The sequence below is a fragment of the Papaver somniferum genome, chromosome 7 (genome assembly GCF_003573695.1).
Source record: "Papaver somniferum cultivar HN1 chromosome 7, ASM357369v1, whole genome shotgun sequence".
Lineage (NCBI taxonomy): Eukaryota > Viridiplantae > Streptophyta > Magnoliopsida > Ranunculales > Papaveraceae > Papaver > Papaver somniferum.
The window spans coordinates 6,552,758-6,576,107 of record NC_039364.1 but is presented as its reverse complement, the minus strand read 5'-3'; the positions used below and the strand labels follow the sequence as shown (position 1 = coordinate 6,576,107).

General features: G+C 36.3%; 3 protein-coding genes across 3 annotated transcripts; all 3 read left to right on the top strand.

Annotated features, from left to right (window-relative positions):
- The first annotated feature begins 314 nt into the window (after positions 1–314).
- On the top strand, positions 315–2,014 carry LOC113294968 (inorganic pyrophosphatase 1-like). The gene is made up of 4 exons (XM_026543335.1): positions 315–681; positions 825–946; positions 1,036–1,258; positions 1,465–2,014. Exons 1-4 carry the CDS (start codon positions 544–546, stop codon positions 1,843–1,845), a joined length of 864 nt encoding a protein of 287 aa, XP_026399120.1. The 5' UTR covers positions 315–543; the 3' UTR covers positions 1,846–2,014.
- An 8,733-nt stretch (positions 2,015–10,747) lies between these two features.
- LOC113294962 (inorganic pyrophosphatase 1-like) lies at positions 10,748–12,447 on the top strand. Its single transcript, XM_026543329.1, has 4 exons — positions 10,748–11,114; positions 11,260–11,381; positions 11,471–11,693; positions 11,900–12,447. Exons 1-4 carry the CDS (start codon positions 10,977–10,979, stop codon positions 12,278–12,280), a joined length of 864 nt encoding a protein of 287 aa, XP_026399114.1. The 5' UTR covers positions 10,748–10,976; the 3' UTR covers positions 12,281–12,447.
- An 8,733-nt stretch (positions 12,448–21,180) lies between these two features.
- LOC113294953 (inorganic pyrophosphatase 1-like) lies at positions 21,181–22,878 on the top strand. The gene is made up of 4 exons (XM_026543321.1): positions 21,181–21,547; positions 21,691–21,812; positions 21,902–22,124; positions 22,331–22,878. The coding sequence occupies exons 1-4, from the start codon at positions 21,410–21,412 to the stop codon at positions 22,709–22,711; spliced, it is 864 nt and encodes a 287-aa protein (XP_026399106.1). The 5' UTR covers positions 21,181–21,409; the 3' UTR covers positions 22,712–22,878.
- Positions 22,879–23,350: the final 472 nt, after the last annotated feature.

Genomic DNA, 23,350 nt, shown 5'->3' with positions numbered 1-23,350 from the left:
ATAAGAAGAATGCGCATGGCACCGAAGATTGGAATATTCCAATTTCAGCCAGTAAGTAAAAAGCAAATTCTCACCCGAATATTCACATATGCCATCCAATCACCTTATCTCGTACCGATTCTATACGCAACTTACAACTATCATACAACTAACCATTAAAATCAACGAGCACAATCAAAATACCCTTAAATCAAACGGCTGAGAAGAATTGTGGCGGTATATTAAAATTCTACTGGTTGTACAAGATAGTGAAATCTTAGGTAGAAGCCTTTAATGGTGGCACCTTCCTCACAGGAGAAATATTTATGGTGTCAAATTTTGATGGCTCTTTTCAGAATGCGGTGAAGTAATATTCCATTGGCATCTTAATCCGGTTTTTTATTCTTTTCTTCTTCTTACGCTCACAATATTAGAACGAGATCCCCATTATAAATAGATCATTCAGCTTCATCAAGTTTTCTACACAAAAACAAATCTGCTTCTTCTTTTATTTTACAGAAAACACAAAAACACACCTCAAATTTCATATTCTCGACGTATAAAATGGCAGGAATTGTGATTTTATTCGACTTCGACAAGACGATTATCGATCACGATAGTGATAATTATGTCATTGATGAATTGGGTTTCACTCAATTGTTTGATGAACTCTTGCCTACCATGCCCTGGAATACTCTCATGGTATGTTTCCTCTGTTTTCGCATTTTTGACTGAAATATATTTTCGGAGATCATTTTGATGCCCCATTGTTGATTTATAATCAAAAAAAAGTTAGATTTCATAATCTGGAGTTTTAATTTCATTTGTGATTTATTTATTTTCAGGATAAGATGATGTTAGAGCTTCACTCTAATGGGAAGACAATTGAAGACATTGCCAATGTTTTGAGACGCGCTCCATTGGATGCTAATATCATTTCAGCCATTAAATCAGCTCATGCTCTTGGGTAATTTCTTGATTTCCAATAAAATTTTCCAAGTATTTTACATGTAATTATCAAACGGGTCTCATTTTGTTTTTTGTTTTTTATTCCAGGTGTGAATTGAAAATTTTGAGTGACGCAAATCTGTTCTTCATTGAAACAATACTAGAACATCATGGGTTGTCAGGTTACTTCTCAGAAATCAACACGAACCCGGGTTTCGTCGATGACCAAGGAAGATTAAGAATCTTCCCATACCATGATTTCACCACTGCTCCTCATGGTTGCACTACTGCTTGTCATGGTTGTCCCATCTGCCCTCCCAACATGTGCAAGGTAAATTAATCTCATAATTCAGCTTTTTTTTAATCCTTAAACACGTCGAAGCCGTGTTTTTGAATCATCAAGATGACTCAATTAGTTGAACTTGATCCTTACATTGAGGAACATGCAATGGACAAGAAATCTAGTCACATGCTTCTCAGCTAATACTTTATTAGAAGAATATTAGTTGGCTAATTGAAATGTTTATGTTAATACAGGGTATAATATTTGACCGGATCAAAGCAGAAGCTTACGCAGATGGCAAGAAGAGAATTATCTATCTTGGAGATGGAAAGGGTGATTACTGCCCAAGTTTGAAGCTCGAGCCATCCGACCGTCTTATGCCAAGAAAAGACTACCCACTCTGGGAACTAATTTCCAGTGACCCATCACTAATCAAGGCAGAAATTCACGAATGGACCGATGGTAAAGAACAAGAACAAATTTTACTTCAACTCATTAACACAATAAACTTTGAAGATACTAACATTAACGCAGCCGGGGTAACACTGTTGGCGGGCGATTGCAAGTTTCAGACGATTCCGGTTTCAAATCACGAGTCGTTTCCCAAAGTTCTTGCAGTGCCCATTAAAAGTTAGTTCTTAGCTAGTGATATCGATATTGTAGGCTAAAAGCCAACGTGTTTGTTGTTTACATCCACCGTCATTGTTGATTTACTACTGTGACACTGTCACAGTAAGTTCACTAAATCCATGTGTATGTTAGTTGCAAATCAAATTTCCATGTTTTGGTTTCCGGATCGTTATATTTTCTTGGATGAGTAGTACGTACCCACGAGAAGATTTATTTTTTTTTTTGGCTCAGGAAACTAATTTAAACTAAGTTTTCTATATTAGAATGAAAAGATAGAAAGAGAATTACAGGACTGGACACATTTTAGAGCAAAGAAGGAAATGACCTACTTATACGTATACAATCTGTGTAGGATAAAGCAAATACTTAGAGATAAACCAGAGATGAATGTGTTTTGTAATTGTTTGCAGCTATTAATAACAATGTTGATAGTTTGAGTGTTAGCCCCGTAGTTCTCTGGGCGCTGAAAATGGTATGTTTCGTGTGTGTATATATTTAGCTCATGATTATTTAGGTGGATTAGGGTCTTGTTTGCTACCTGTCTGAGCTATTTAGATATGTGTTCTACATGGCCCAAGATAATGCGAAATTTAACTTCAGAATAAGATATGAAAAGCATTGCTAATTAGTCATTACCCTTTCCTCAAGATGTAACCTCAGGAGAGAAACAAATCTACCAAATTCTACGGATAAATTTATGGCTCCTCCTGATTTTGGTTGAATGGCTCCACCAAAAAGCGAAAACAAACAAAAAATTTCATACCAATTGAAGGAGTGATTATCTTCATTAGGTCTCTGCCTTTTTTTGGTCATTGATATCATGACTTTCTCAAAAATGCCGGGGTTTTTTGTCGGTAACTCAATAAGTGCAGGTGGATACGTCTGGGTTTTATGCAAGTGTTGTTTATAGAGTATTCAAGCCAAAAGGAAGCAGTTTACGTGTGTTCAAATGTAAAAACATGACCAACCAACTAACAAATATCTGTGATCATCATGGAAAAAAGCGAAACTGAAAGTTATTTTTTCCAATTTTTTGGTTTATTGGTATGATGACGATGTAAAAGTTTACACAGGAAACACACCATTTAAGTTAGCGAAAAATGAAGATCCTCGTGAAGGTTTTGTTGAGAGTTTTAAATGAAACCACTTGCTTAACCAAAATTCGAAACCTCTGTTGCTACTTTTCAAGCACTTTAACGAGATAAATGGATTGAAATCCAGATATCCGCCAATGGCACAATGTGGTATTCTAATCCAGTGTCGGTACCGGATATCTGGTTCAATGTTATTTTATGTCTTTTTATTTGCTCGACTTTGACAATATGTTGACTACATTTAGGCTAGGGTATGTCAAGAGGCCTTTGATGCTTTTTGATTATCCCTGGAACCTTTTGGCTTAGATTTTTCTTTGTGCTTTCGCTTTGGTTAGGGTTGCTTGACTCTCTTTGGGTTGTATTCGTTCGCGCACGACTTGTGTGCTTTTTAATATAATTCCTTTTGATCGATAAAAAGAAAAAAATACATTTAGGCTAGTTTTTTTCCCTCCTCAAATCCATTCTTTCCCCTACTAATAATATGGCTCAATTCTTTTGTCTTACAAAATCTAGAATAACTCTGACTCAATTCTTTTGTCTTCCAAAATCTAGAATAACTCGTAACTTTTTTTTCCCGTTTATTTACTCAATTTACTTACTTGGCCAATATATTTTTGGATGGACATGTAATAAGCCGTCCTGGCTAGTTTAACCAGTTTAACCAATTTAACCAATTGATCTTTACTTAAATCTCTTGAATTTCTTGGAATGAATCAAAGAAACTTAAAAGATATCTAATTTTCTACCTTCAAAATACCATGAGTCATTAAACATGAAAACAGAATTAATGGATCCACCAATCCCAAAAAGGCCAAAACACTAATTTTTAAGTTGCGATAATCTGCTTAATTCAAGTGGCAATCAATTCCTCATGCTTGTAACGTAGTGACTGAAATATATTCTTTAACGTAGTGGCTTATTGCTCATATAAGGCTGCCTACAACATATTTTCTTTTGAGAAGAAGAATTGAAGTTCCAGATAATTGTTTATTTTGCAGTGAGCCAGAATCTTCTTCTCACCTTCTTCTCCATTGCAGATTTGCTAGAAAAGTTTGAGAAGTCTTTTATGGATAAATTGCATTGTTTCTTCTCTATTCCTTTGGATGCTCCTGCAGTCCTACATGCTTGGTCTCTTATTCAACATTCTAAAGCTAGCTCTGCAGTCTGAGATTTGATACATGTAGCCATTTTTTCGAGTTTATGGAAGGAGAGAAATGACAGGGTTTCTCAAATGTCAGTACGAATGAGATGGTTGTGGTGAACAAAGCAATCTACTACATTTTCTCTTGGGCTCTTGCAATCAGTGACTTAACACATTTCACTAGTTCTTTTCTTTTCTTTTCTCCTCCCCTAACTTTGTTTAGGGTGGTATAATTCTTTTACACCCTTTTTTTATGATCAATCAATCCTTTTTTATCGATCAAAAAAATAAATATATTCTTCGGCATTTTGTTATGTTTGTTTTGCACTCTTAGTGTCCACCGCTCTATTGAATTTGCCACTTTGCCTCTTCCACCTGCAACTTCTTAAATACCTTAGTACAAACATATTATAATTTTCTGCACAAATACTTCGATTTAAAGGAAGAAATTAAACAATGGGGACCAAATAGTATTTCTTTTTTAACTTTACAAAAATAAAATAAAAATAAAGATAATTGAAAAAAGATACTACTAGACTTCAGTAGCCTATACTAAGTGGATTTAATTGATTCGCTTTTTCATATATGGCTCCGTCACAAACCAGCAGTCTTTGTTGTGGGATTTGGCCGGTGGTTAAGAGTTGGAGTTTTGGTTAAACTCTATCTTGAGAAAACTTATTCCTAAAGTTTAGGAGCTTAAGAATTAAGTTAGGAAACCTTGTTCCTAAAGTTAAGGTTTCTTAAGGGTTAAGTTTGTGTTCTCTATATAAAGGATTATAAATAGAGGTGTAGAGATAATCCAACCTAGAAGAGTGGTAAAATCTTGTGTTTAGGTTTTTGGTCTCTTTGTTGGGAGGATCTTGTGCTACCATGAAGGTAAATATCGGTGTGAGAGAAAAACTTGTAGAGAGAGGATTTTGGTGTTCTAGTGTTTAGTGTTTGGGGCTTTTCCCTAAACCAAGTTTCTAGTATTTCCATGTTTCTCCATTGTTACTAGCAACTGTGAAGACGGTGTAGAAGAGAAGACATGAGGCTGGTTTGAAGAATGGTTAGGGAATTGGTTTCTATGGTTTCTTCGATGGCGTTCTCGGGTATGTCTTGTTAATTCTTTGGTCTTGTTTTGGGTTGCGTAAGAGCATGTAATGGTCTTTGATTTAATGGAAGTTTTTCTGGTGTTGTCCGTGGATGTAGCCTATAAAGGTGAACCACGTATATGATGTGTTGTGGTTGTGTGCTTCTTTATCTTCTGTCTCTTTCTTATTATTTCTCGCACGTTTCGTTCAAATCACCAATTGCGCTTTCTGATCCTGATTTCCGCTGCGCTCGGGGTGCCAATTTTCCCAACAATTTGGTATCAGAGCCCAAGGGAGGCATGTGTGATTGAACCTTAAATTGAACGATGGTTTATTGTTCGGGTGGAGAAATATTTTTTTGAAGATTTTGGTTTCAACCGGTGTTTACACAAATATGGGTTTGTGATGTGATTTACAAATTGGAGGTTCAACTTGGTAGAAGTTTATGTTCTTTATTTGGTTTTATGATGTAGTATGGGATGCAGAATAAGACTGAATGAGGTGGACTACATATTTACTTCTTGAAGAGTGTTAGTAATCATACACTATAAACAATGGGTTACAAAGTTTGAAGAAAGGATGGGGTTGTGAGGTCTCATGTAGAAGCAAGTCCAGCAACGCTTCGAAGTTATTCCCGAGATGTTATAGATTTATGTTCTTAAGTCTATGTTAAAGTATTCTTGATGGCTTGCACGTGATTTTCAAGAATGTGCCCTATCTCGGAAGCATGAACCACGTTAATATGGGAATTCACACAATATATTCAGAGCGAGTATGCTGGGGGTGTGATGGTGGTAAAAGTATGTCAGATTGGTGATGGCTTTGGGAATCACTTAAAGGATTAAGCTTGTTAATCACAGTGGAAATTTCTGATGGTTTATTTCAGATACACGGTAATCATGACATGTGCTGGAGTATGATATTGGAGTTAATCTTCCTTTCTGGATTAGAGTTCAATATATTATTAGCTTACTGGTTAGGTGGAGCTAATGGTGATTCTTCTGGATGGTTCTCTTGGTGATCATTGGTGGAGTCTGTGTAAGGATTCGCTGATAGTAATTTCATGGTGTTTGTGAGACGTGGCTAGTTTCATAAGTGTTCTTCGTGAAAAAGATGGTTTGAAGACCTTTATCATTATCATCGGTGTTTTGGTCGAAGAGATGGTTCTATGAAGATGAAAATTCAGGTATGAGCTTCAGATTAATTCTTTTTCTATATAGAGATGGTGTGACCAGATGGAGGATATTCTTTGTTTGATCGTCTCATGCTTGAAAGCATGACCCGAGGTGGAGAATTGTGGGATTTGGCCGGTTGTTAAGAGTTGGAGTTTGGTTAAACTCTATCTTGAGAAAACTTATTCCTAAGATTTAGGAGCTTAAGAACTAAGTTAGGAAACCTTGTTCCTAAATTTAAGGTTTCTTAAGGGCAAAGTTTGTATTCTCTATAAAGGATTAGAAATAGAGGTGTAGAGATAATCCAACCTAGAAGAGTGGTAAAACCTTGTGCTTAGGTTTTTGGTCTCTTTGTTGGGAGGATCGTGTGCTACCGTGAAGGTCAATATCGGTGTGAGAGAAAAACTTGTAGAGAGATGTTCTAATGTTTAGGGTTTGGGGCTTTTCCCTAAACCAAGTTCTAGTGTTTCCATGTTTCTCCTCTGTTACTAGCAGATGTGAAGACGGTGTAGAAGAGAAGACTTGAGGCTGGTTTGAAGAATGGTTAGAGAATTGATTTCTATGGTTTCTTCGATGGCGTTCTCGGGTATGTCTTGTTAACTCTTTGGTCTTGTCTTGGGTTCGGTAAGAACATGCAATGGTCTTTGATTTAATGGAGGTTTTTTGCGGTGTTGACCGTGGATGTAGCCTGTAAAGGTGAACCACGTATATGTTGTGTTGTGGTTGTGTGCTTCTTTATCTTCTGTCTCTTTCTTATTATTTCTCGCACGTTTGGTTCAAATCACCAATTGCCCTTTCTGATCCTGATCTCCGCTGCGCTGGGGGTGTCAATTTTCCCAACATTTGTTACTAGTATTTCTTACTTTGGTTTGTAACCCTTGTATTTTTGTTGTCCGTGGCTCTCTCGAGGTTGCCTTATTCAGGTTTCATCTGCAACTTCATACGTATTTCAAAGCCCCGAGAAAACCAGTTTCATGGAGATTACCATGCAAACTCTATGTTGTTGAAGAGTATTTTTGCTCTATACTGGTAACTCAGAGAATCTTAGTCATCCCTGTGGTAGGCTGGTATCCATGCATATAATAAATAAAAATTAGTGTGCATGACATGAGGCTAGAAGCCTACAAAAGATATACGTGTGATTGAGTAATGTGTGGTTCCAAAATGCTGGCAGCCACACAGAATTTTGCACTTTAGCGGATAATTGATGTGGATGGTGATCGAGTCATCCCATTATCCGCACCATCATCTAGATTTAATTTACTTTTTATGATTCGCATCATACACGTATGTCGTCTAATCCAATGTAAGACAACAACAAGAATACAGTCTTGATTTAGTATCGAAAATTTTATGCTCACCGATGAAGAACCACACGTTAAATGTTCTCATCTTCAATTTGCGTAAAATATATTGCATTTGGAAACATATTCCCGGTGATTCCCGTACTTGAGGATGGTTTCATTACATCATGTATCCTACGGAAATACTTTTGGCAGTCCAAATCTGTAGTTCAGATCGATAAATGGCATTTAGCCGTCCGTCAGGTGTGCATCACTTTCGTATGGTCGACTTTTTCTGACATTCCGTACTACGGTAAAAAAGTGAAAAACAGTAAATTTTGTACCATTGCATATCAACTTTTTCTTTTTAGTAAAACAAAGTTAGAGACATCTGAATATTAATTGTTTGGTTTGTTGTTTTGTTGTCCACCACTATCTTGAGTATATACCTTTTCCCAGCTGCTACTTTCTTACCTTCCGTTGTACAGATCGAGTTAGTATTGAGTTAGTATTGAGTTAGAGTGCTTGGACCTTGTAGGAGACGTATACAACATAGTGGATCAAAATATAAATAAATTAATTCTGGTGGCCAGAACATCATTTGGTGGTTACGGCTCCAAATGGCCGCATAAAGAAGACACACATACCATGTTATCATTTTCTTCATGTTATTTTCGGATATTAAAACCTACAAGATAGGAAAAAGATAAAGCAAATGATGCATGGCATGAGGTAGAGTAGATACGTGTGAATTGTGATTGAGTAATGAGTGGTGGCTCATATATGCTGGAAAACACAGAACAATAGGAACTTTATCGGATAATATATTTCTGGATGGTGATTGAATAATCATTCCGTTACTGGCTAGCTAGTTGCATCATCTAGATTTTATTATATTCGCATCGTACATGCACTTCATGTAGTGCTTAAATGACGAGAATCGAATCTTCCTGTAGTATCAAAACTTGATGCTCACGAAATATATAGATTAAGTTGTTCTCATTCTTCTATATCGGGTAGGTTTGCATACTTGCATTTGGAAGCAGATTTCTAGTGCCCTTTCCATATTCGGGGGATGGGTTTCATCTAAAACAAAAATTCCCCAAAATGGTGGGACTTGTCACGGATTTTTCTTCCCCAGACGTGGTGCTTATTGTTTGGTAGTGACTAAGTTGGTTTTGAGGTAGAAGGCCAGAAATGTAATATGAATGATTAGTTAAAAGGTTTGTTTATATACAATCCATGTGTTAGAGGTTTTGAAAGAGCATTACACGTGAAGGGGAGTGATGAGACTAATAATCTAATATTGACTAAAAATTCTAGCCTTCATGCACAATAGAACACAAGGACTCACTCTACCACCAGTTGCTAATTGATTTTTAAGTTGGAAACCCTGACACCTATAATAATATATTCATTTTCCAAAACCCTAATTATGCTGGTGAAATAAGATAGCTCCAAAATTCCATTTATGTGTATTTTCATGAAAAAAACCTTTAAGGGTTTTCTTTTCTATATACTGTTTGCTCTTACAGATCAGATTTATTTTCCCCTTCATACCTTTAATCCTAATTGTTCTGCCATTGCAATTATATACATTTACACTCTAGCTAGCCATCGACACCATGGAGCCTGGTAACAATAAGTTCACGCTAATGGAGGAAAAAGGAGGGAAATACGTTTAACTTTCTACCAACAATGATAAATTAAGTGAACAAAATGAGTTTATAGAACATTAGGGAACTTAATATAGAAATGAAAGGATAGATAGATTGATTGATTCATTATAGGCTCCCACTTCTCCTAATCGTTGTGTCCTAACTCTCTTTAAATAAATTATGAAAACCAAACGACATAAATTCAATTAGGTTGGCAATAAAACGAAAGAGTCCCAGGTATTACGCCACCAGACAAATTTGTAGTACCCTGCTGCCTTTAACAACAAAAACAAAACCAAAAAGAAAACCACCACAAGAAAAAAGCTAACTTTACCTACGTGCCTTCAACTAATAATACTACACAAGTGGCAAGTGCAAATTCTAATGGCTAGCTAGTACAATAAACGAGCAATTATCAACGTTCCAGAGAGTTTTGAGCACAGATCGGTGAGATGTATCTTTCATCGGAAGGTAGTTGATAGTCCCCTGAAGAAATACGGATAGTATCTAACAACCGGAAGTTGTTTATCTTCTGCTTCTTGCCCAGGAGTAGAAGTAATAAGCAAAACAAATTTTCTTCTGTTAGGAGATTCCATATGCTCTCAATTGGAAGCATGGAAGTTTAGAAACAGAGGAAGAAGAATTTGGCCATTGCAATCTGTTGGGCAATATGGTCAGAAAGAAACAGTAGAGTCATGACTAGCAATAGACATTAGAGATCATCAATGAAGTCAAGTTACTGATTTTTATCTGGGGTGGGAAACAAAAAGGTTTAAATTGTATACTTTTAGAGACCTGATGACACATTGGAAAGTAGTGATTGATAGAATGTAAAATGTCAAATTGACATCAAAATGGGGGCATTTTGCCTCGAAAAAGAAAAAAATTATACTTACGGACTTATAAATCCTGGTTTCCGCCACAATTGAAACTATACGACCGTACAACCATGTGGCTGGCTAATAAAATGTCTGTTTTTATACTATATAACACCATTAACACGTGATAACGTGACCATATATCTTAATCCGACCAACAATGATACCCTAGCAGCCTAGCCTAGCACACCAACGGCCCATACCAAAAGTTAAAAATTGTTCTTAGAACCCAAAATTAGGCAAAAATGGAGTTTCCTGGAAAAGAGGTTAAAAAAATTAAAAAAACCATTGAAGAATAAGAAGAATGCGCATGGCACCGAAGATTGGAAATATTCCAATTTAGCCAGTAAGAAAAAGCAAATTCTCACCCGAATATTCAAATATGCCATCCAATCACCTTATCTCGTACCGATTCATAACGCAACTTACAACTAGCATACAACTAACCATTAAAATCAACGAGCACAATCAAAATACCCTTAAATCAAACGGCTGAGAAGAATTGTGGCGGTATATTAAAATTCTACTGGTTGTACAAGATAGTGAAATCTTAGGTAGAAGCCTTTAATGGTGGCACCTTCCTCACAGGAGAAATATTTATGGTGTCAAATTTTGATGGCTCTTTTCAGAATGCGGTGAAGTAATATTCCATTGGCATCTTAATCCGGTTTTTTATTCTTTTCTTCTTCTTACGCTCACAATATTAGAACGAGATCCCCATTATAAATAGATCATTCAGCTTCATCAAGTTTTCTACACAAAAACAAATCTGCTTCTTCTTTTATTTTACAGAAAACACAAAAACACACCTCAAATTTCATATTCTCGACGTATAAAATGGCAGGAATTGTGATTTTATTCGACTTCGACAAGACGATTATCGATCACGATAGTGATAATTATGTCATTGATGAATTGGGTTTCACTCAATTGTTTGATGAACTCTTGCCTACCATGCCCTGGAATACTCTCATGGTATGTTTCCTCTGTTTTCGCATTTTTGACTGAAATATGTTTTCGGAGATCATTTTGATGCCCCATTGTTGATTTATGAATCAAAAAAATGTTAGATTTCAGAATCTGGAGTTTTAATTTCATTTGTGATTTATTTATGTTTCAGGATAAGATGATGTTAGAGCTTCACTCTAATGGGAAGACAATTGAAGACATTGCCAATGTTTTGAGACGCGCTCCATTGGATGCTAATATCATTTCAGCCATTAAATCAGCTCATGCTCTTGGGTAATTTCTTGATTTCCAATAAAATTTTCCAAGTATTTTACATGTAATTATCAAACGGGTCTCATTTTGTTTTTTGTTTTTTATTCCAGGTGTGAATTGAAAATTTTGAGTGACGCAAATCTGTTCTTCATTGAAACAATACTAGAACATCATGGGTTGTCAGGTTACTTCTCAGAAATCAACACGAACCCGGGTTTCGTCGATGACCAAGGAAGATTAAGAATCTTCCCATACCATGATTTCACCACTGCTCCTCATGGTTGCACTACTGCTTGTCATGGTTGTCCCATCTGCCCTCCCAACATGTGCAAGGTAAATTAATCTCATAATTCAGCTTTTTTTTAATCCTTAAACACGTCGAAGCCGTGTTTTTGAATCATCAAGATGACTCAATTAGTTGAACTTGATCCTTACATTGAGGAACATGCAATGGACAAGAAATCTAGTCACATGCTTCTCAGCTAATACTTTATTAGAAGAATATTAGTTGGCTAATTGAAATGTTTATGTTAATACAGGGTATAATATTTGACCGGATCAAAGCAGAAGCTTACGCAGATGGCAAGAAGAGAATTATCTATCTTGGAGATGGAAAGGGTGATTACTGCCCAAGTTTGAAGCTCGAGCCATCCGACCGTCTTATGCCAAGAAAAGACTACCCACTCTGGGAACTAATTTCCAGTGACCCATCACTAATCAAGGCAGAAATTCACGAATGGACCGATGGTAAAGAACAAGAACAAATTTTACTTCAACTCATTAACACAATAAACTTTGAAGATACTAACATTAACGCAGCCGGGGTAACACTGTTGGCGGGCGATTGCAAGTTTCAGACGATTCCGGTTTCAAATCACGAGTCGTTTCCCAAAGTTCTTGCAGTGCCCATTAAAAGTTAGTTCTTAGCTAGTGATATCGATATTGTAGGCTAAAAGCCAACGTGTTTGTTGTTTACATCCACCGTCATTGTTGATTTACTACTGTGACACTGTCACAGTAAGTTCACTAAATCCATGTGTATGTTAGTTGCAAATCAAATTTCCATGTTTTGGTTTCCGGATCGTTATATTTTCTTGGATGAGTAGTACGTACCCACGAGAAGATTTATTTTTTTTTTGGCTCAGGAAACTAATTTAAACTAAGTTTTCTATATTAGAATGAAAAGATAGAAAGAGAATTACAGGACTGGACACATTTTAGAGCAAAGAAGGAAATGACCTACTTATACGTATACAATCTGTGTAGGATAAAGCAAATACTTAGAGATAAACCAGAGATGAATGTTTTGTAATTGTTTGCAGCTATTAATAACAATGTTGATAGTTTGAGTGTTAGCCCCGTAGTTCTCTGGGCGCTGAAAATGGTATGTTTCGTGTGTGTATATATTTAGCTCATGATTATTTAGGTGGATTAGGGTCTTGTTTGCTACCTGTCTGAGCTATTTAGATATGTGTTCTACATGGCCCAAGATAATGCGAAATTTAACTTCAGAAAATATGAAAAGCATTGCTAATTAGTCATTACCCTTTCCTCAAGATGTAACCTCAGGAGAGAAACAAATCTACCAAATTCTACGGATAAATTTATGGCTCCTCCTGATTTTGGTTGAATGGCTCCACCAAAAAGCGAAAACAAACAAAAAATTTCATACCAATTGAAGGAGTGATTATCTTCATTAGGTCTCTGCCTTTTTTTGGTCATTGATATCATGACTTTCTCAAAAATGCCGGGGTTTTTTGTCGGTAACTCAATAAGTGCAGGTGGATACGTCTGGGTTTTATGCAAGTGTTGTTTATAGAGTATTCAAGCCAAAAGGAAGCAGTTTACGTGTGTTCAAATGTAAAAACATGACCAACCAACTAACAAATATCTGTGATCATCATGGAAAAAAGCGAAACTGAAAGTTATTTTTTCCAATTTTTTGGTTTATTGGTATGATGACGATGTAAAAGTTTACACAGGAAACACACCATTTAAGTTAGCGAAAAATGAAGATCCTCGTGAAGGTTTTGTTGAGAGTTTTAAATGAAACCACTTGCTTAACCAAAATTCGAAACCTCTGTTGCTACTTTTCAAGCACTTTAACGAGATAAATGGATTGAAATCCAGATATCCGCCAATGGCACAATGTGGTATTCTAATCCAGTGTCGGTACCGGATATCTGGTTCAATGTTATTTTATGTCTTTTTATTTGCTCGACTTTGACAATATGTTGACTACATTTAGGCTAGGGTATGTCAAGGCCTTTGATGCTTTTTGATTATCCCTGGAACCTTTGGCTTAGATTTTTCTTTGTGCTTTCGCTTTGGTTAGGGTTGCTTGACTCTCTTTGGGTTGTATTCGTTCGCGCACGACTTGTGTGCTTTTTAATATAATTCCTTTTGATCGATAAAAAGAAAAAAATACATTTAGGCTAGTTTTTTTCCCTCCTCAAATCCATTCTTTCCCCTACTAATAATATGGCTCAATTCTTTTGTCTTACAAAATCTAGAATAACTCTGACTCAATTCTTTTGTCTTCCAAAATCTAGAATAACTCGTAACTTTTTTTTCCCGTTTATTTACTCAATTTACTTACTTGGCCAATATATTTTTGGATGGACATGTAATAAGCCGTCCTGGCTAGTTTAACCAGTTTAACCAATTTAACCAATTGATCTTTACTTAAATCTCTTGAATTTCTTGGAATGAATCAAAGAAACTTAAAAGATATCTAATTTTCTACCTTCAAAATACCATGAGTCATTAAACATGAAAACAGAATTAATGGATCCACCAATCCCAAAAAGGCCAAAACACTAATTTTTAAGTTGCGATAATCTGCTTAATTCAAGTGGCAATCAATTCCTCATGCTTGTAACGTAGTGACTGAAATATATTCTTTAACGTAGTGGCTTATTGCTCATATAAGGCTGCCTACAACATATTTTCTTTTGAGAAGAAGAATTGAAGTTCCAGATAATTGTTTATTTTGCAGTGAGCCAGAATCTTCTTCTCACCTTCTTCTCCATTGCAGATTTGCTAGAAAAGTTTGAGAAGTCTTTTATGGATAAATTGCATTGTTTCTTCTCTATTCCTTTGGATGCTCCTGCAGTCCTACATGCTTGGTCTCTTATTCAACATTCTAAAGCTAGCTCTGCAGTCTGAGATTTGATACATGTAGCCATTTTTTCGAGTTTATGGAAGGAGAGAAATGACAGGGTTTCTCAAATGTCAGTACGAATGAGATGGTTGTGGTGAACAAAGCAATCTACTACATTTTCTCTTGGGCTCTTGCAATCAGTGACTTAACACATTTCACTAGTTCTTTTCTTTTCTTTTCTCCTCCCCTAACTTTGTTTAGGGTGGTATAATTCTTTTACACCCTTTTTTTATGATCAATCAATCCTTTTTTATCGATCAAAAAAATAAATATATTCTTCGGCATTTTGTTATGTTTGTTTTGCACTCTTAGTGTCCACCGCTCTATTGAATTTGCCACTTTGCCTCTTCCACCTGCAACTTCTTAAATACCTTAGTACAAACATATTATAATTTTCTGCACAAATACTTCGATTTAAAGGAAGAAATTAAACAATGGGGACCAAATAGTATTTCTTTTTTAACTTTACAAAAATAAAATAAAAATAAAGATAATTGAAAAAAGATACTACTAGACTTCAGTAGCCTATACTAAGTGGATTTAATTGATTCGCTTTTTCATATATGGCTCCGTCACAAACCAGCAGTCTTTGTTGTGGGATTTGGCCGGTGGTTAAGAGTTGGAGTTTTGGTTAAACTCTATCTTGAGAAAACTTATTCCTAAAGTTTAGGAGCTTAAGAATTAAGTTAGGAAACCTTGTTCCTAAAGTTAAGGTTTCTTAAGGGTTAAGTTTGTGTTCTCTATATAAAGGATTATAAATAGAGGTGTAGAGATAATCCAACCTAGAAGAGTGGTAAAATCTTGTGTTTAGGTTTTTGGTCTCTTTGTTGGGAGGATCTTGTGCTACCATGAAGGTAAATATCGGTGTGAGAGAAAAACTTGTAGAGAGAGGATTTTGGTGTTCTAGTGTTTAGTGTTTGGGGCTTTTCCCTAAACCAAGTTTCTAGTATTTCCATGTTTCTCCATTGTTACTAGCAACTGTGAAGACGGTGTAGAGAGAAGACATGAGGCTGGTTTGAAGAATGGTTAGGGAATTGGTTTCTATGGTTTCTTCGATGGCGTTCTCGGGTATGTCTTGTTAATTCTTTGGTCTTGTTTTGGGTTGCGTAAGAGCATGTAATGGTCTTTGATTTAATGGAAGTTTTTCTGGTGTTGTCCGTGGATGTAGCCTATAAAGGTGAACCACGTATATGATGTGTTGTGGTTGTGTGCTTCTTTATCTTCTGTCTCTTTCTTATTATTTCTCGCACGTTTCGTTCAAATCACCAATTGCGCTTTCTGATCCTGATTTCCGCTGCGCTCGGGGTGCCAATTTTCCCAACAATTTGGTATCAGAGCCCAAGGGAGGCATGTGTGATTGAACCTTAAATTGAACGATGGTTTATTGTTCGGGTGGAGAAATATTTTTTTGAAGATTTTGGTTTCAACCGGTGTTTACACAAATATGGGTTTGTGATGTGATTTACAAATTGGAGGTTCAACTTGGTAGAAGTTTATGTTCTTTATTTGGTTTTATGATGTAGTATGGGATGCAGAATAAGACTGAATGAGGTGGACTACATATTTACTTCTTGAAGAGTGTTAGTAATCATACACTATAAACAATGGGTTACAAAGTTTGAAGAAAGGATGGGGTTGTGAGGTCTCATGTAGAAGCAAGTCCAGCAACGCTTCGAAGTTATTCCCGAGATGTTATAGATTTATGTTCTTAAGTCTATGTTAAAGTATTCTTGATGGCTTGCACGTGATTTTCAAGAATGTGCCCTATCTCGGAAGCATGAACCACGTTAATATGGGAATTCACACAATATATTCAGAGCGAGTATGCTGGGTGTGATGGTGGTAAAAGTATGTCAGATTGGTGATGGCTTTGGGAATCACTTAAAGGATTAAGCTTGTTAATCACAGTGGAAATTTCTGATGGTTTATTTCAGATACACGGTAATCATGACATGTGCTGGAGTATGATATTGGAGTTAATCTTCCTTTCTGGATTAGAGTTCAATATATTATTAGCTTACTGGTTAGGTGGAGCTAATGGTGATTCTTCTGGATGGTTCTCTTGGTGATCATTGGTGGAGTCTGTGTAAGGATTCGCTGATAGTAATTTCATGGTGTTTGTGAGACGTGGCTAGTTTCATAAGTGTTCTTCGTGAAAAAGATGGTTTGAAGACCTTTATCATTATCATCGGTGTTTTGGTCGAAGAGATGGTTCTATGAAGATGAAAATTCAGGTATGAGCTTCAGATTAATTCTTTTTCTATATAGAGATGGTGTGACCAGATGGAGGATATTCTTTGTTTGATCGTCTCATGCTTGAAAGCATGACCCGAGGTGGAGAATTGTGGGATTTGGCCGGTTGTTAAGAGTTGGAGTTTGGTTAAACTCTATCTTGAGAAAACTTATTCCTAAGATTTAGGAGCTTAAGAACTAAGTTAGGAAACCTTGTTCCTAAATTTAAGGTTTCTTAAGGGCAAAGTTTGTATTCTCTATATAAAGGATTAGAAATAGAGGTGTAGAGATAATCCAACCTAGAAGAGTGGTAAAACCTTGTGCTTAGGTTTTTGGTCTCTTTGTTGGGAGGATCGTGTGCTACCGTGAAGGTCAATATCGGTGTGAGAGAAAAACTTGTAGAGAGATGTTCTAATGTTTAGGGTTTGGGGCTTTTCCCTAAACCAAGTTTCTAGTGTTTCCATGTTTCTCCTCTGTTACTAGCAGATGTGAAGACGGTGTAGAAGAGAAGACTTGAGGCTGGTTTGAAGAATGGTTAGAGAATTGATTTCTATGGTTTCTTCGATGGCGTTCTCGGGTATGTCTTGTTAACTCTTTGGTCTTGTCTTGGGTTCGGTAAGAACATGCAATGGTCTTTGATTTAATGGAGGTTTTTTGCGGTGTTGACCGTGGATGTAGCCTGTAAAGGTGAACCACGTATATGTTGTGTTGTGGTTGTGTGCTTCTTTATCTTCTGTCTCTTTCTTATTATTTCTCGCACGTTTGGTTCAAATCACCAATTGCCCTTTCTGATCCTGATCTCCGCTGCGCTGGGGGTGTCAATTTTCCCAACATTTGTTACTAGTATTTCTTACTTTGGTTTGTAACCCTTGTATTTTTGTTGTCCGTGGCTCTCTCGAGGTTGCCTTATTCAGGTTTCATCTGCAACTTCATACGTATTTCAAAGCCCCGAGAAAACCAGTTTCATGGAGATTACCATGCAAACTCTATGTTGTTGAAGAGTATTTTTGCTCTATACTGGTAACTCAGAGAATCTTAGTCATCCCTGTGGTAGGCTGGTATCCATGCATATAATAAATAAAAATTAGTGTGCATGACATGAGGCTAGAAGCCTACAAAAGATATACGTGTGATTGAGTAATGTGTGGTTCCAAAATGCTGGCAGCCACACAGAATTTTGCACTTTAGCGGATAATTGATGTGGATGGTGATCGAGTCATCCCATTATCCGCACCATCATCTAGATTTAATTTACTTTTTATGATTCGCATCATACACGTATGTCGTCTAATCCAATGTAAGACAACAACAAGAATACAGTCTTGATTTAGTATCGAAAATTTTATGCTCACCGATGAAGAACCACACGTTAAAATGTTCTCATCTTCAATTTGCGTAAAATATATTGCATTTGGAAACATATTCCCGGTGATTCCCGTACTTGAGGATGGTTTCATTACATCATGTATCCTACGGAAATACTTTTGGCAGTCCAAATCTGTAGTTCAGATCGATAAATGGCATTTAGCCGTCCGTCAGGTGTGCATCACTTTCGTATGGTCGACTTTTTCTGACATTCCGTACTACGGTAAAAAAGTGAAAAACAGTAAATTTTGTACCATTGCATATCAACTTTTTTCTTTTTAGTAAAACAAAGTTAGAGACATCTGAATATTAATTGTTTGGTTTGTTGTTTTGTTGTCCACCACTATCTTGAGTATATACCTTTTCCCAGCTGCTACTTTCTTACCTTCCGTTGTACAGATCGAGTTAGTATTGAGTTAGTATTGAGTTAGAGTGCTTGGACCTTGTAGGAGACGTATACAACATAGTGGATCAAAATATAAATAAATTAATTCTGGTGGCCAGAACATCATTTGGTGGTTACGGCTCCAAATGGCCGCATAAAGAAGACACACATACCATGTTATCATTTTCTTCATGTATATTTTCGGATATTAAAACCTACAAGATAGGAAAAAGATAAAGCAAATGATGCATGGCATGAGGTAGAGTAGATACGTGTGAATTGTGATTGAGTAATGAGTGGTGGCTCATATATGCTGGAAAACACAGAACAATAGGAACTTTATCGGATAATATATTTCTGGATGGTGATTGAATAATCATTCCGTTACTGGCTAGCTAGTTGCATCATCTAGATTTTATTATATTCGCATCGTACATGCACTTCATGTAGTGCTTAAATGACGAGAATCGAATCTTCCTGTAGTATCAAAACTTGATGCTCACGAAATATATAGATTAAGTTGTTCTCATTCTTCTATATCGGGTAGGTTTGCATACTTGCATTTGGAAGCAGATTTCTAGTGCCCTTTCCATATTCGGGGGATGGGTTTCATCTAAAACAAAAATTCCCCAAAATGGTGGGACTTGTCACGGATTTTTCTTCCCCAGACGTGGTGCTTATTGTTTGGTAGTGACTAAGTTGGTTTTGAGGTAGAAGGCCAGAAATGTAATATGAATGATTAGTTAAAAGGTTTGTTTATATACAATCCATGTGTTAGAGGTTTTGAAAGAGCATTACACGTGAAGGGGAGTGATGAGACTAATAATCTAATATTGACTAAAAATTCTAGCCTTCATGCACAATAGAACACAAGGACTCACTCTACCACCAGTTGCTAATTGATTTTTAAGTTGGAAACCCTGACACCTATAATATATATATTCATTTTCCAAAACCCTAATTATGCTGGTGAAATAAGATAGCTCCAAAATTCCATTTATGTGTATTTTCATGAAAAAAACCTTTAAGGGTTTTCTTTTCTATATACTGTTTGCTCTTACAGATCAGATTTATTTTCCCTTCATACCTTTAATCCTAATTGTTCTGCCATTGCAATTATATACATTTACACTCTAGCTAGCCATCGACACCATGGAGCCTGGTAACAATAAGTTCACGCTAATGGAGGAAAAAGGAGGGAAATACGTTTAACTTTCTACCAACAATGATAAATTAAGTGAACAAAATGAGTTTATAGAACATTAGGGAACTTAATATAGAAATGAAAGGATAGATAGATTGATTGATTCATTATAGGCTCCCACTTCTCCTAATCGTTGTGTCCTAACTCTCTTTAAATAAATTATGAAAACCAAACGACATAAATTCAAATTAGGTTGGCAATAAAACGAAAGAGTCCCAGGTATTACGCCACCAGACAAATTTGTAGTACCCTGCTGCCTTTAACAAAAACAAACAAAACCAAAAAGAAAACCACCAAGAAAAAAGCTAACTTTACCTACGTGCCTTCAACTAATAATACTACACAAGTGGCAAGTGCAAATTCTAATGGCTAGCTAGTACAATAAACGAGCAATTATCAACGTTCCAGAGAGTTTTGAGCACAGATCGGTGAGATGTATCTTTCATCGGAAGGTAGTTGATAGTCCCCTGAAGAAATACGGATAGTATCTAACAACCGGAAGTTGTTTATCTTCTGCTTCTTGCCCAGGAGTAGAAGTAATAAGCAAAACAAATTTTCTTCTGTTAGGAGATTCCATATGCTCTCAATTGGAAGCATGGAAGTTTAGAAACAGAGGAAGAAGAATTTGGCCATTGCAATCTGTTGGGCAATATGGTCAGAAAGAAACAGTAGAGTCATGACTAGCAATAGACATTAGAGATCATCAATGAAGTCAAGTTACTGATTTTTATCTGGGGTGGGAAACAAAAAAGGTTTAAATTGTATACTTTTAGAGACCTGATGACACATTGGAAAGTAGTGATTGATAGAATGTAAAATGTCAAATTGACATCAAAATGGGGGCATTTTGCCTCGAAAAAGAAAAAAATTATACTTACGGACTTATAAATCCTGGTTTCCGCCACAATTGACAACTATACGACCGTACAACCATGTGGCTGGCTAATAAAATGTCTGTTTTTTATACTATATAACACCATTAACACGTGATAACGTGACCATATATCTTAATCCGACCAACAATGATACCCTAGCAGCCTAGCCTAGCACACCAACGGCCCATACCAAAAGTTAAAAATTGTTCTTAGAACCCAAAATTAGGCAAAAATGGAGTTTCCTGGAAAAGAGGTTAAAAAAATTAAAAAAACCATTGAAGAATAAGAAGAATGCGCATGGCACCGAAGATTGGAATATTCCAATTTCAGCCAGTAAGTAAAAAGCAAATTCTCACCCGAATATTCAAATATGCCATCCAATCACCTTATCTCGTACCGATTCTATACGCAACTTACAACTATCATACAACTAACCATTAAAATCAACGAGCACAATCAAAATACCCTTAAATCAAACGGCTGAGAAGAATTGTGGCGGTATATTAAAATTCTACTGGTTGTACAAGATAGTGAAATCTTAGGTAGAAGCCTTTAATGGTGGCACCTTCCTCACAGGAGAAATATTTATGGTGTCAAATTTTGATGGCTCTTTTCAGAATGCGGTGAAGTAATATTCCATTGGCATCTTAATCCGGTTTTTTATTCTTTTCTTCTTCTTACGCTCACAATATTAGAACGAGATCCCCATTATAAATAGATCATTCAGCTTCATCAAGTTTTCTACACAAAAACAAATCTGCTTCTTCTTTTATTTTACAGAAAACACAAAAACACACCTCAAATTTCATATTCTCGACGTATAAAATGGCAGGAATTGTGATTTTATTCGACTTCGACAAGACGATTATCGATCACGATAGTGATAATTATGTCATTGATGAATTGGGTTTCACTCAATTGTTTGATGAACTCTTGCCTACCATGCCCTGGAATACTCTCATGGTATGTTTCCTCTGTTTTCGCATTTTTGACTGAAATATATTTTCGGAGATCATTTTGATGCCCCATTGTTGATTTATAATCAAAAAAAGTTAGATTTCAGAATCTGGAGTTTTAATTTCATTTGTGATTTATTTATGTTTCAGGATAAGATGATGTTAGAGCTTCACTCTAATGGGAAGACAATTGAAGACATTGCCAATGTTTTGAGACGCGCTCCATTGGATGCTAATATCATTTCAGCCATTAAATCAGCTCATGCTCTTGGGTAATTTCTTGATTTCCAATAAAATTTTCCAAGTATTTTACATGTAATTATCAAACGGGTCTCATTTTGTTTTTTGTTTTTTATTCCAGGTGTGAATTGAAAATTTTGAGTGACGCAAATCTGTTCTTCATTGAAACAATACTAGAACATCATGGGTTGTCAGGTTACTTCTCAGAAATCAACACGAACCCGGGTTTCGTCGATGACCAAGGAAGATTAAGAATCTTCCCATACCATGATTTCACCACTGCTCCTCATGGTTGCACTACTGCTTGTCATGGTTGTCCCATCTGCCCTCCCAACATGTGCAAGGTAAATTAATCTCATAATTCAGCTTTTTTTTAATCCTTAAACACGTCGAAGCCGTGTTTTTGAATCATCAAGATGACTCAATTAGTTGAACTTGATCCTTACATTGAGGAACATGCAATGGACAAGAAATCTAGTCACATGCTTCTCAGCTAATACTTTATTAGAAGAATATTAGTTGGCTAATTGAAATGTTTATGTTAATACAGGGTATAATATTTGACCGGATCAAAGCAGAAGCTTACGCAGATGGCAAGAAGAGAATTATCTATCTTGGAGATGGAAAGGGTGATTACTGCCCAAGTTTGAAGCTCGAGCCATCCGACCGTCTTATGCCAAGAAAAGACTACCCACTCTGGGAACTAATTTCCAGTGACCCATCACTAATCAAGGCAGAAATTCACGAATGGACCGATGGTAAAGAACAAGAACAAATTTTACTTCAACTCATTAACACAATAAACTTTGAAGATACTAACATTAACGCAGCCGGGGTAACACTGTTGGCGGGCGATTGCAAGTTTCAGACGATTCCGGTTTCAAATCACGAGTCGTTTCCCAAAGTTCTTGCAGTGCCCATTAAAAGTTAGTTCTTAGCTAGTGATATCGATATTGTAGGCTAAAAGCCAACGTGTTTGTTGTTTACATCCACCGTCATTGTTGATTTACTACTGTGACACTGTCACAGTAAGTTCACTAAATCCATGTGTATGTTAGTTGCAAATCAAATTTCCATGTTTTGGTTTCCGGATCGTTATATTTTCTTGGATGAGTAGTACGTACCCACGAGAAGATTTATTTTTTTTTTGGCTCAGGAAACTAATTTAAACTAAGTTTTCTATATTAGAATGAAAAGATAGAAAGAGAATTACAGGACTGGACACATTTTAGAGCAAAGAAGGAAATGACCTACTTATACGTATACAATCTGTGTAGGATAAAGCAAATACTTAGAGATAAACCAGAGATGAATGTTTTGTAATTGTTTGCAGCTATTAATAACAATGTTGATAGTTTGAGTGTTAGCCCCGTAGTTCTCTGGGCGCTGAAAATGGTATGTTTCGTGTGTGTATATATTTAGCTCATGATTATTTAGGTGGATTAGGGTCTTGTTTGCTACCTGTCTGAGCTATTTAGATATGTGTTCTACATGGCCCAAGATAATGCGAAATTTAACTTCAGAATAAGATATGAAAAGCATTGCTAATTAGTCATTACCCTTTCCTCAA